Genomic DNA, 13,825 nt, shown 5'->3' with positions numbered 1-13,825 from the left:
CTAACTCAGTAATGGTCAGAATTTTTAAGGACTGCTTTCCTGAAGGCATAAACATTGCACCTGTAAAGGTGAAATAGTCTGTTCTATTAGGTCTACCTTTGCAAGCACTCAATAAAATTCTGTTTAATAGCTGAGATGTTCCTATTTTCTTTGCTAATGTTTCTCTCTTTGCATTTTTCCTATTACAATGGGTAGAAGAGCTGGCATCCTGATCAGGAAGCAAGAGGATAACAGCTATTTTTCTTTTTACTTTTTGGAATGTCTCTTGAAAATGAGAGTTAAAGTTTAGCATTCACTGAATCAGTAAACTACATTAGGCCCATGGTTTTAAAGTTAAAAACTAAGACATGTCTCTTAACTACAGGCCTTTAAAAATAATTAAATATGAAGGAAGATTGTAGTAAATGTTAACGAACTATCCAAGTCAGGCCTGAGTGACTTAACAGAAATCTGACTGGTCACTAGAAAATATAGTCCTTAGATATCATCTTCAAATTAGTAAGGATATTTATGTAATGATTACTTCCTTTTGATATAAGAATGTTCTTCTAGATTCAAATTAGAACTGTGCAATAAATCAAATTACAGAATTTGACCCTTAATTTGTCTTGGATTTTAAAATTGAGAATATTAAAGCATGGCATTGAAGCTGCATTTATGAGATGCCTGGGTCACAGAGAACATGTTATAATTTCTAATCTTTGAAATCTTACCTGTATGTGTAAAAATCAGAGTATTTGTTAGATGCCACAAAAACATGCAGCACAAATTCTTTGTGCTTTGTGTTCTGATACAGCCGGTTGCAGCAAGGTGAAGGACTTGGCTGTTTCTGATAAATGGCCAAGAATGAGTTGATCATTTTTACTACTGTGGCATTGAAGAGATTTTCTTCAGTGGGGATGTTTGCAGCTGAAAACTTGAAACTATACACTGCATCAAGCAACCAAAATATTTAAATGTGTTCAGTGGTGTGTATGAGCAGTGCTCGCTGCTTCACTCACTGAAACTGTCCTGCATGAAAAATTGATGTGTATATGTAAGCAAAGTTTGAGAGCCCACAAGTAGGCTCATAATCAAAGACAAAAGATAAACTTGTAGTTTCACTATTGTGACATTAGCAGAAACAACTTTAAAAGTTGTTTGGGGTTGCAATTTTTTAATAATTAAAAAAAAGGCTGCTGGTTGTTGAAGCTTAAATTCTCACTCCTTTGTAGCAGAAGTTAGAACACAGCATTTTATTTGCTTTAATCTTATAATGGCAAACTGTGAATTAAAACAAAAACCAGTATATTCTTACAGTCTAATCAAGGCCTTCAATAAACTTAGATCATTTTATCAATTTAATTTGACACCATGGTAACATTTTACAGTTATGTTAGTAGTGAATGCTCATTAACTTAATTCTGCTCAAGCAAATCATGTTATTCTGGCATCAACATTAACAAGGCTCAAAAGTAGATGGTCTAAATCATCTCCACATTTTATAAGCCAGAGAACAAGCTCACTGCAAAATCCACTGACAGCATGCCAAAATAAAATCAGAGGATGTTGGTAAGGAGAGGATTTTCTTGGGGGCGGTGAGGGAGGGAGGAGGAGTTACTCTGAATTACAAATCTATTAGACGTCATTTGAGTCCTTGACCAGGACAAATTTGCAAAGTTAATCTTCGAGGAAGTGTGATTTATGTTAACTTTTTGCAAAATTTCTGGAAAATATTTTTGGCAGTAATACTGTGTACTGAAACCTGAGTGTATCAGCTTTGTACTCATTTTTAGGAAAAGTCTTTAAAAGCCCTCTTCTATGAAGGTGGAAGTCCTATTAAGTCAGGGAATATTCCTTGTCTCAGCTGGGTTTGTGTATGGAACTTGTTATCAGTGGAGGCTTGGCCAGTGCACTTTTGGATAACTTTTCTGTTACTGTCCATTATTAATACTCATATAACAGAACCCAGATAATCACCAATGTAACACAATTCTCTTTCAATCCAATAAAGTAAATGTAAAGCTGTGATCACAGACAGAAGAGCCACAGCAAAAGTTTTAGTGGATATAAAGTTTTAGCAGATATAAACATATACTGGAAAGATGAGTTAGATTAACTAATACTATTTCTGAAGGGACTGTTTTGAGAAATCCTTTGTCCTAGCAACATTCTGTTAAGCCCTTTGTCACTACCCCTGGGGATGCTGTCCAAAGGAGACAGATCATAGCTCTAGACAACCAGAATTATAAATGTCAACAGTCCTGGTAATTTTGTCTCTAAGCAAAACGTTAATGTGGAATTCTAACTACAACCTCAGTGAAGAAAGGTTGTCTTGATATCACTTGATCTGTCTCAAGTAAATTAATTGTTAATTGTATAAACGAGAGTAGTGCACAAATATCAGATGATGCCAAATGCCCCATCCTACATCTGACATCTCCTACCATCTTTGATCAACAATAAATGAACAGCAGGGCAGAAGACAGCTTTCTGACAAAACATTTACAAAAAGCAAGCTATGCTTTGCAGTCACAAAGCAGAATAGAAGAGGAATCCCACACAGAGGGAAATCCACCTTCTTTGGACACTTGTTTGTTGGATAAATCCTGCTCTCTGAAAAGTTTTCTGAGGGAAAAAAAACCCTTTACTTTGAAAGTAAACACTCTTGTGTTCTTTTTTTACTGTCAATTCTTGCTTCATGTCTACCACCTAGTGTTGACATGAATCATTTCCAAGTAAAGACTGCAAGTGTGCTCTGCAGTTCTCTGCTCTGACCTGCTAAGAATTCAGCAAGTCATTTGCCTCAGTGCTTTTGTGTTGTTCTCACCTGAATATCAGCATTTAAAAACAGATACATATTCTTGAAAGATCTGCTGATTTTAATGAATTAAAAGTCTTTATTTTGTATTTTCTTGAACAAGATAAAGGGTTTTTTTGGACCATTGTACTGAATGACAGCAAGGTTTGGAAAGATTTGGATTCTTGTGCATCATGCAGAATTTAAAGTGGAGTTTGTCATCTCTGCAGTACTAACTGCTTCCCTCAAGTTAGTATTTCCTCTAAAAGGAGAGGCACACTGCAACAAAAATAACTTTTCAGCTATTCAGAGTTAGTCCTGGAACATCTGGGAACTTGCTGAGCTACTTCAACTGACACAGAAAAAACAGAGTTTTTTCTTACTAGATGGGCTAGTCTTGTGTGAGGTTAGCAAAATGAACTGGTTTATAGGGCATCCAGCAAGAACTGGATTACTCAGAGCAGCATGGAGAGAAGGGGAATCTTCTCGTTGGAATGAGTTATCAAGTTAAGTTCAGCCTTGCATTCATGAAACAGAAAAGGTTGAGCAAAACATTTAAGTTACCCATATTATTTTCAGTACAGTTACTGCAAGTATTTTAAATAATAATTTAATTGAACTAAACTTTTAAATGTACTGGTGCGAATTAGGGTTGGGTCACAATTTTTCTGCTTCACATGTGGAAGGAGTACCTGTGATGTTAGTAAGTGTGGGAATGGTGGGGTCTTCAGCTGACTCAGCATGTTCTATAGTGATACCTGACTGCTGTGATACCAGGGGCCAACCTTGTCCTTCTTCCAAAGACAACACTTCTGAGTGCAAGTAATTCAATGCAAGTTCAAGGATGTACTTTTAAACTAACTCATTGTAAAGAGAGAAATAAGAAAGATTTTTAAGCCAATGATGATAATATTGTTGGAAATTATAGTTTCGGTGACAGTATAACAAACCAAAGAAGGTTTATACTGAGAAATCAGTGTAAAATTTGAAAAGCGGTAGATAAGCATACACTGAAAAAATTATGTATCCATGTGACTGTGTAAATTAACATTATCGAAAAACTACTATTTTCTAGGAATCCCTCTCCTAACTCCTCAGAATTGTTTTAAAAATGCTATTCAAATGGCAGATTAAATACACCTTGGTCGAAAGTATTTCCCTTCATAATGTCTCTCATAGCAGAACTGACTAGGAAATAATTAAGCATAGAGCAGGAAATAACACATTATATCCAGTAATATTTTTATGTAAAGTTTTATGAAGAGGGACCTGGATGGAATTTAGGCTTCTGTGTGTAAATAAACCTGGTGGCTGTTGCTGCTGCAATAAGGACTTGACTGTTTGACTTGAGTTGTGTCTTTGTATGTGCCCAGAACTGACCTGGCTTTCACCAGGCTGTGTAGGTCTATGCCCAAACATGACTGAGATTCAGAAAGTTGTTTTGCTGGAATACAGTGAAAGAAAAACCCTGCAAATGTAATGCAGACCATAAGTACTTACACAACCATAAAATGAAGTAGTGGCTAATAGGATTTTGCAGAATAACAGTTATGATATGGCATTTGTCTCATGTCATTGTTCCCTGCACTGTTTCTATGTTTTCTGTGGGTTACTGGACATAAGAGACCCCTTGCCCAGTACAGCACAGGGACCATAACTCATGCCTGCCCCTTCTACGTAGGCATCAATCCTGTGTACTTTCTTTCTGGCTCACTGAATTCTCCATTTCAGTTCTGCACATTGTTGGAAGCCTTCAGCATTCCCCTACACCAGTATAAGCAGGGAGAGAGGCTAGGAGGATGGTAAATGCTGGTTAAGGAATTAAGAGTTGTATTTTCCCCACCAGCCCTGCCTAACCAGAAAGTTTTCCTATGGCTTCAACTGTTTAGGTAATTGCAGAGAACTAACTTGTTAGGAAGATGGTAATTGGAAATGATGGAATGAAATTTCAACTGTACGTGTATTCTTTGATGAGTTGAAGTATTATTTTCTTTCAATTATGGCTGTTAATTGTGGAATGTAGGTGAACCAAGATATATAGGCAGAGGTCATAATTTTTATTCAACTAACTGATATAACTAGTAAAAGCTACTCACACCTTGTTTTAGTGTAAATGGCTAAAGGTGACTATATTAAAGGGAATCAAGCATGTACTCTTGTGGGTAACCTACACCCCTAAATATCTCCTTTCATACTACCTGACATAATCTATTTGCATGTTAATTTCGTAGAAAGTTTGTGAAACCAACCTGTTGTATGACTGATGGATCAGTATACAGCTGTTTTCTGTTGAGGTCTTGCATTTCTTCCTGCTTACAAAGCCTTTCAAACAGTAACTTTTTGCCTTCTGTTACTGTGTGCACTCTCTCTGTTAATAGTTTTTGGAAATGGAGTATGGCATTTTCAGAAGCACTTTTCTTAAGTGGAACAGGTGACACCTCTGTGGACAAAAGCAAAGTACGTGGTTAGAGTGCACAAGTCAATGAACTGCTGACACTGAAGTTTAGTACATACTGGATTTTCCTAAAGCTGTTCTTCTGATCTGCTCTTTTGGCAGGCATTACCTGATGTTGTATAAGGGATCATTGTATAATGGAGAGTAGGAATGCAGCAGACCCTGTAAAAATCACTTATATCTCAAACTTTCAGTTTTGCCCTAGCTACAGCCCTCTCCAAGAGTTACTTTTATAACAGGCAATAAATGAAAGTCTATTCAATCACACAGAGTGATTAAATACAGAGTTAGTACAGTTTGTGGTGGTGAACTAAACAGGTTGAATTAAAAAATGTAATGTTCATTTCATCTGTCTGTAGACATCATTTTGGTATTAAAAATACCAAAATGGTATCTACAGACATAGTGGTGAGCTCCTTAAAACTAATCCTTTTGTTCCTTATTGTTTGATTTTATTTAGGGCCTGTCAGTTTTGCAGAAAGAAAAATAAGCTGCTGAACTTCCCCTATTAGATCACATGCCATATATTTCTATCCTTCTCATAATTTTTCTCTCTCCATGGTTCTCTGGTCTGTCTTGTCTTTGACACTTCTGTCTTGACCTGTTTTCTTGTGTACAACACATTAGACATGTTTACAGACACAGTACTGTAATATGAGGAAATCACATCCATGACTGCCTGTCCCTATTTTCCCTTAAGCAACACCATTGAGACGTCTTGTTTCTTAAATACTATATTTTCTTTGCATTTGATTCTTATAAATCAAGTTTTTTCCTGATGTTTACCTCATTTATACCAGGGATGAGGACTGAAATAAATTAATTGCAATTTTCCTTAGGCCTACATTTTCATGAGAACTCTTATTTTGCCGATTGTTGTGGGTGAGAGGAGAATGTTGGCTTGGAGTTTGGTGTTAAGTTTTAGGATTATGTTTTTTTAACTGTTTGAATACTGGATATAAGAATCTGGCATCCAATTCAACAGCAGTGTATAGATGCTTTTAAAAGACAGGTGCTCTTACCATCATTCCATGTTTTTCTCTTGGTACTCAAAGATCCTGTGTTTGCTGTAGCATCTCCCACTGAAACTTAGAAGAGAAGAACAAGGTTGACTAAGCCTTTTTTCAAAATTCTCAAGGCACAGTCAGTCACACACCAAAAGGTTTTATACTACAAAAGCAAATACCCTAGGACAAGACACATTTATTTGGCAAATGCCTCAAACAGATTAACAATGGAAATTTCTTTTCTGAAAGGTTATTGATGCCACTGCATCAGCATTCACAGATCACACAGTCATTTTCCAGCATACTAAAATGTAAAACACCATTCTTGGTGTTGACATATCCCATTCATGGAGAGTAGAAATGAACAGTAATATATTCAGTTTCTGTATTTGGAAGAAAATATATGTCTTGAGAATGTGATTGAGCACATTCTGAGAGCACAAGACTGAGGTGGGGAGAACTGTGATCTCAAAGCTCTATGGCTGTCATTCCAGCTGCAACTAATGCAGCCTTGGACACCACATTAGGGCTCTGATTCATGACTGAGGACAGCTGGCTTAAGGCTGGTTCTAGCAGTTCCTGCTCAAGCCATTCACCTGGCTTTTGCTGCAGAAATGGTTCAAGTCCTCAAATAACGTTTGTGCTGTGCTGTTGCAAACTATTTAACATATTGAGAACAATCACAACTAGTTCTGCTTTACCTTAAGTCACTGAATCCTAAGTTGATGAGGTTCAGTTATTTCTGAGAGCACCTAATCTGCCTGGAGCAGGGGGCAGGTGCCCCTGAGGTCTGAAGCAGTTGGCCAGTCACAAGAACCCTTACAGCAGACGCAAGATTAGCTGTGTGGTTCCTAGATCAGAGGGGTTTTGATATGAAAATAGAGGCAAACTCTATTTTGAAAAATGAATCTGCTTTAGCAAAATTAATACAATTATTACAAGTGCTCAAATAAACATCACTGTCCTGGATTTTTCTCTCTCTTGACTGCGTTGTGTATTGAATTAATATACTTTGGGGTTTTTGGAGTCCTTGCACTTGGCTTGACTGCTACTGATTTCTGCAGTTCCAAAGAGTATGAGCTTGCAGCTCTCTATCCATCAGACTTGACATGCCTGCTGTATGACCTCTAGAACCTGCCATGTGTTCTAGCACCATTTCACTGTATGTCACTTAGGCTTTCAAAACAGATTCTCCAATAACACTTCAGTGCTCTCACTTTTTGCTAATATTCTCACTTCCACGTGTCTCCATAGACCATTTGAGTTTCTTGAGCGTTCCCTATGTGACCATGCAGATACAGCCTCCCCAGTTATTTTCTCTCCCCATTTCTGGCCACACATTTCACACCTACAGCATGGCTCAAACACGTGACTTTAGAAAGTTCACTTCAAGCACTTTATCTCATCACTGAAATTTTCAGTACCTGATAGGAGACTTGAGCTTTCACATCCCCAGCCTGAGGTTCCCAGAGGCTGCCTTCTTAAGATACAGTCAACTTCATCATAAAATCTCATTTTTCTCTTGGGATTTCCAAGATGCTCATTTTCTTTCTGCAGTGCACGGTATTCGTATTTTAGGTTCTTGTACTTTGTGCGACATTGTTTCCAGTCTCTGTCTATACCATGTTTCATTAACCTTCTGGCAATTTCCTCAAATATTTCTTTATTTCTTGTGGCCCCTTCAAGCATTTGTTGTATCTTTTCATCTGACCATATGTTTATCAGAGCTCTAACTTCATTATCACTCCAGTGTTTTCCTGCTCCAGTATCATTAATTGTAATAACTTTAAAGTGATTCTGTGCTTCTTCTAAGGGAATGTGATTCTCTGAAAATATAAATAAAAAAACAACTAACTGTAAATGCTATAAATGCATACTAAATATACATATATGAAAGCATAATTGCAACTGATAATTAATCAGTTAATGATTAATGTTTTATATTTTTGATATTTTATATCTTTATATCTTTTAATATTTTATAATTTTAGTATCCATACACAATTGTGTTCTCTTAAGTATGCAAGATATGTAGGAAGTGGAATCTTTTGTTTCTCCAAGTCATCTAAAAGTCAACATTTTGTTGCTGTAATTGTGCTACTGTTGTGAGATTAAAGACAGATGTATCCAAGTGTTACACGTAGAAAAGCAGAAATCATTACGCTTTAAAGATCTCAGCATTGGTGAGAAGTGTGGTTTCAAATTAAAATAGCAATGTGCAAATGAAAAGGCTACTTGGGATTCAACAGAAGAAAAAAAAATCTTCAGACTCGAAAATAGTCAGAAGTAGGCAGATGCTGCTCATTAGATTATGTATAGAAGGCAAAGTTGAAGTACAGTGTTAATACAGGTTTTGCTCATGAAAGGAAAAGAGCTATGAAACTAATTTTTAAGTCTACTAATAAAGCTAGAATGGAATCAGGACCAGAAAAGTAGAGCTGTGTTTACAGTACAGATCTGATTGCTCCAGCTTTGGTACAGAAATTACATTGTGATTTATTTAATAATAAATGCATGGAAATTAATACTCACCTGTCCCAACCATCTGTTTTGCTACTGGCGTACAAGATCTGTCTTCTGAGGTAGTGCTTATAGAATCATCATCTATAGAAACATACAGTTTTAAATAGACTTGGATTTAGACAAATAAATTGCTAGTATTATTGTCACCTTCTGTAGGAAACACCTATTTCCACCTAAGTGTCCTAAGCCCTCAATCTAACCCATCAGTTATAGACTTGAAGAATCACAGAATCATGGAATCATTTAGGATGGAAGCACTAATCATTTAAGATGGACTTAACATTGCCAAGTCCACCAGTAAACCACATCCCTAAGTGCCACATCTACATGTCATTTAAATCCTTCCAGGGACAGTAACTCCACCACTGCTCAAGTCCAAGGTGACACGTCTGCTGAGCTCCCTTCTTACTTGACCAAGAACTGAAAACACTGCCATTTTGTGACTGCTGTTGCCAAGAGGCTCCAGCCACCACCAGCCCTCTATTGACAAACACCAAGTCCAGTGGGTACCTTCCCTAGCTGGCTCCTTCACCAGCTGTGTCAGGCAGTTGTCAGCCAGGAACACTCCAGGAACCTTCCTCGGCTGTGTCCTCTGCTGTGTTGTATTGCCAGCAGATATCTGGTCAGCTGAAATCCCCCCCAAGTGCCAGTGACTGTGAGACTTCTCCCCGCTGCTTATGAAATATTTCAGCTGCCTCTTTGCCCAGCTTGGGTGGTCAAACACAGACTCCCACCAGGATACCTGCCTTGTTGCCTTATCCTGATTCTTACCCATACATCCTCAAAGCTGTAGTCACCATCATGAGCTCTAGACAATCAAAACACTCTCTAACATACAGAGCACCCCACAGTCTCTCCTTCCTTGCCTTCTCTTCTGCAAAGTTTATAGCCATCCATTGCATTACTCCAGCTGGGCAAGTCATCCCTCTGTCTTCAAGATGGAAACTATGATATAGTTTTCCTGCTACACAATGGCTTGCAGCTTGTCCTTTTTGTTGCCCATGCTGTCTGCACTGGTGTAGATGCATCACAGCTGGGCTTTTGGGGGTGAAAAGCTCTAATTTCTACGTGGTCATTCTCAGGTGCTTCTGTGGGTTCTAACACATCAACAACCCCTGTGTGTCTGCTGATCTCCATTCCCTGACTACTGAGACAGCAGATGGAAGAACCTCTCTAGAACACCACCCCTCAAACATTGGCATGTGGCCCCCAGGCTCTCTAGTAAGTCTGGTTTTATCTCTTTCCACCTGCAAATTTATTTTAAAGCTCTTTCAATGAGTTTTGCTAACTTCTGTGCTAAGATCCTTTTCCCCCACTTTGAGATACGTGCCAACAAGTCTGGTGTCATGGAACCATGATTAAAAATTCTAGTATTTTCCCAGTGTCATCAAGCTTGGAGCCAGATAGTGATCTGCTGGCTCTTGAACTGGAAGAAGAGAAGACTACTTGTGCTCTTGATCCCTTAACTAGTTGTTCCAACGCCCTGAAGTCTCTTTTTATTTGGAACTTCATTGTTGCCTACTAAGAAATTATTAAAATTGTCTATGAACAACCAAAACCCAGTTTTACTGATTCTGTGTTCATTTGCTCATGCTCAGACTACTCTGAGGCTGAAAGTTCACTTTTGTGTGGACTTACTCTTTGGGTTGGGAAGAAGAGAAAGATTAGTTCTCATTGTTTGCTAGAGGATGCCATAGACTAATTATGTTCAATACTGGTTTTGGTAAAGGGTACTTTACCAACACTATTTACTTCTGTAAATATTCCTTTTATGTTTTAAAATCGAGTTTTTATTTAGGATCTATCAGAAATAAAGTTTCTTTGTAAATAAGTATGTTCATTTGATGAGCTTTCTATAATGGTACTTGCCAATATATGCACAAACTAGTACTTGGAATTCATATTTGCTCTATAACTTGTTTTCTCTTCAGTCATTTGGCAAACACTTGTTTTTCATAAGCCATGTGCAAGAATATATTTTGTACCTGTGGAAAACTTGGAAATCATATTCTCATTAGCACATGTAAGTGATTTACTTGGGGTACTAGAAAAAAGTGGGTTTTCTCACAAACTCTTGAGAAAATTTTTGCATCTTCCTTAACACTTGCAACTGTTGAAAATGGGCCAAAACAGAGCTGTAGGTCTAATCCTAAGCTCCTGAGAGATTCCTTTTTTTTCAAACCGTTAACCAGCCTCCCCATGGCTTCCATTTCTCTGCTCATTCTCTCAACCATACTGGCTCTCTTATCTTTTCCTGTCTTTGGCAGTGGCACCTGTAGTGCTGACTTGCATGATTACTGTGTTCAATTGGATATTACCTGATAGGGAGTTTGTGTGTATGAGGCAGTCAGTTGAGCTGCATGACATTTTATTCTTCACTTTGCATTTGTGTGACCTCGCTGTGTCTCACCTTTCAGGGTCACAGATTTACTTTATCCTCAGTGCTACTTGTGTTCCTGTGTGTCATTGTTGTGATGGCATTGCTCTGGTGTCCTCAGTGTCACAGTCACTACAGTTGTCTTTCACGATCAAGATCAGCCAATGCAAACAGTTGTAAAGAGTGTGCAGCATAGGATGTCTCAACATCCAAACTACAGATAACATAATTGCTGAAAAGGAAGCTCTTGCCTGGAATATGCCTGATGGATACAATGGAAATATTATTAGGGTAGAAACTTTCAGTGTCAAAGGCCAAAGAATTGCTGTTCACAGAATCACTAGAATTGATTTTTTTTTTCCTATTAACTTCTGTGTACAAACAGCATTACTGTAAATAATATTTGGATCCAGAGTGTCAGGTCACTATATTTCAATGCCATCATTATTTCCTCTGATGTCTTTTTTTTCATGATTTTATATGGTTTTATGCTCATTTATTTCAGAATATTAGTATCCCTACTATGTTCTAATGTTATATTTTAACATTTTAAACTAAACAAATCTTCTCCTGATCACTTATCATTGAATATATGACTTCTACATATTGCTGAGGTGCTGATTTCAGTTTTATATTTAAAATAGTTCAGAATATATATAGGGAAATTTCTTAATAGTAAATAATCTGATAATAAATGCAGTCGTTAAGTAGTTTGAAAATACAATGTATAAAATGTTCTGAGTTTCTGAGACAGCTATTTACCTTTCCATTTTATCGTCTCTAGCAACTGTGTAAGAAAAACCGTATTTGTGTCACAATCAAATGCACACTAATCATATTCATCATAAAAAGGATCATGTTGTCTGGGAAAATAAAATTTTGTTATAATTATGGCAAGGAGAAATAAGTGTTCATACATTTCTGCACTATGAAATCAAACAAAACCCATAATTTTTCATAACCTAGAAGTAGAACAAGTGTAATTTGCTGGAATAACATATGAGCCTTTGGAATCTGCAATGTCTGTAAAGTAGAATGTCCTGTTAAAAACTATCCTGACAAAGTCCTGACTTACCTATATCAATGGTCTCCTTCTTTATTTGTGTAGCTTCCAGAGATGCTGGGGTGGAGTTGGCTAAGTCACTCTCATCTTCAAGGATTTCTGCAAAAAAGAATCATTTACAGAGTTCTTATTAACTAAACATGTCTTAAGTGATGTCTTGAGAATCACCTACTCAGAATGCTGCTGGTAACTACTGTTAAAGATTTACCCTCTTAATACATTAAAGCTGCCATTTTTCTGCAGTAATAGGCTTAAGAACACAGTGTACCCACTTATAAAGTAAATCCAGAACATCACATAACAGCTGCAGGATATAAGTTTATGGGTTACGTGTGCAAACTCTTAAGTTATTTTAACCTGGATCAGAATTTGTAGAATGGTTCACTGATGGTGGGTAAGATATCTAGTTTCTAACAAATGTTCGTGCAGCAGAACAGGCAAGGCAGTGATTTGCATAAAGGGTGCAATAACTGAAATTATTGAGAGTGACTGATGCCAAGACTGTTTGAATTAGCCCCAGAAAGGAACACGGGACCCTGGCACATCACGGTGCTGTGCTTAGACAACTGATCTGTAAGGCTGCCTGCGTGATGGAGACAATGTACTAAAGCCTGTCCTGAGAGCATCTCTGCTGCTGCAGCTTGCAGGGGTTTACATCACACAGCTGGGTGACAAGAGATGTCCCTGGGCTCTCCTCCATGGGGAGGAGAGCTCCACTCCTGTGCCATTGGCCCGCTGGTGTTAAGGGAAAATTCCACCCCTCTGCCCTAGGACAGAGGTATGGGCATGTGGATGATGCAAGTGGTCTTGCTGATCCTCGCTTCCCAGTGAGGACACTGCTCTACAGAGATTAAATGGTGAAGGCCACATCATGGATCAATGACAGCAGTTTTCTGTCTCCCAGCTTGTTCTCAGTCCATTTAAGAATATTGCCCCTAAACATTGAGCAATAAGGTTTAATCTAGAGCCATTTTATTAAAAATTACCCCCAGATCAATACAGCTTTGTTTGCACCAGATGTTCTTTATGATGTGACTAGCATCACGTGCCTTTTTTTTGCGAGCCAAGAATGTGGGTAGGAAGCCTGGTTTTTTTCTAAGGCACCTTTCAGAGTTTTGGAGGGAGGGCACAAGAAGACTGAGCCAAACAGAACAAGCCATCAACAGTTTTTGGCTTGGATAAAACACAGTGGCTCCATCTGAATTGTTAGTGAAGCTATAGACACTTGCCAGCAAATATGCTTAATCTCTACTTTGTGTTTGAAGCACTGCTCACAAGGCCACCCGAGCAATGCTGTCACAGTCTTTCACCCACTCAGACTGATACAAGCTCTGTTCTCTTTTGGCACTCTGTCACCATCACTAATTATCTTGTTTTCTGGCTCATGAGGCAAGATTAGTAATTTGTCTCGGAATCCTTACTCTCATATGGGTCTTGTATAGTATAAAACAGAATTGGGATATGTTTAAATTAGGGAAAATTTGCAGTGTGTGGCTTATGTTTACGCTCCAACAACTTGCAAAGTTGCTGCTCTGTCATGCAGATCTGAGGATGGATACAGAAAATTGTGGATGCACAGTTAAGAGTTGATGTCTGCAGCCCAAATATGCCTTGGCTAAGG

At 38.0% G+C, this 13,825-nt stretch overlaps 2 protein-coding genes across 2 annotated transcripts in view; one reads left to right on the top strand and one right to left on the bottom strand.

Annotated features, from left to right (window-relative positions):
• Positions 1–13,825, top strand: part of PPAT (phosphoribosyl pyrophosphate amidotransferase) — a 41,795-nt gene that overhangs the window by 1,950 nt on the left and 26,020 nt on the right. The gene's annotated exons all lie outside the window — the stretch shown is intronic.
• PAICS (phosphoribosylaminoimidazole carboxylase and phosphoribosylaminoimidazolesuccinocarboxamide synthase) overlaps positions 1–13,825 on the bottom strand; it is a 39,543-nt gene that overhangs the window by 12,558 nt on the left and 13,160 nt on the right. The window contains exons 6-10 of the mRNA XM_021532806.4: positions 12,217–12,303; positions 8,774–8,845; positions 7,666–8,067; positions 6,257–6,322; positions 5,029–5,219 (exon numbers count right to left, since the gene is read on the bottom strand). Of these exons, the coding sequence (XP_021388481.3) occupies positions 5,029–5,219; positions 6,257–6,322; positions 7,666–8,067; positions 8,774–8,845; positions 12,217–12,303 (818 nt within the window). The remainder of the gene's footprint in view (positions 1–5,028; positions 5,220–6,256; positions 6,323–7,665; positions 8,068–8,773; positions 8,846–12,216; positions 12,304–13,825) is intronic.

The sequence above is a fragment of the Lonchura striata genome, chromosome 4, assembly GCF_050655825.1.
Source record: "Lonchura striata isolate lonStrDom1 chromosome 4, ASM5065582v1, whole genome shotgun sequence".
Taxonomy (NCBI): domain Eukaryota; kingdom Metazoa; phylum Chordata; class Aves; order Passeriformes; family Estrildidae; genus Lonchura; species Lonchura striata.
This window is presented reverse-complemented; position numbering and strand designations above follow the sequence as displayed.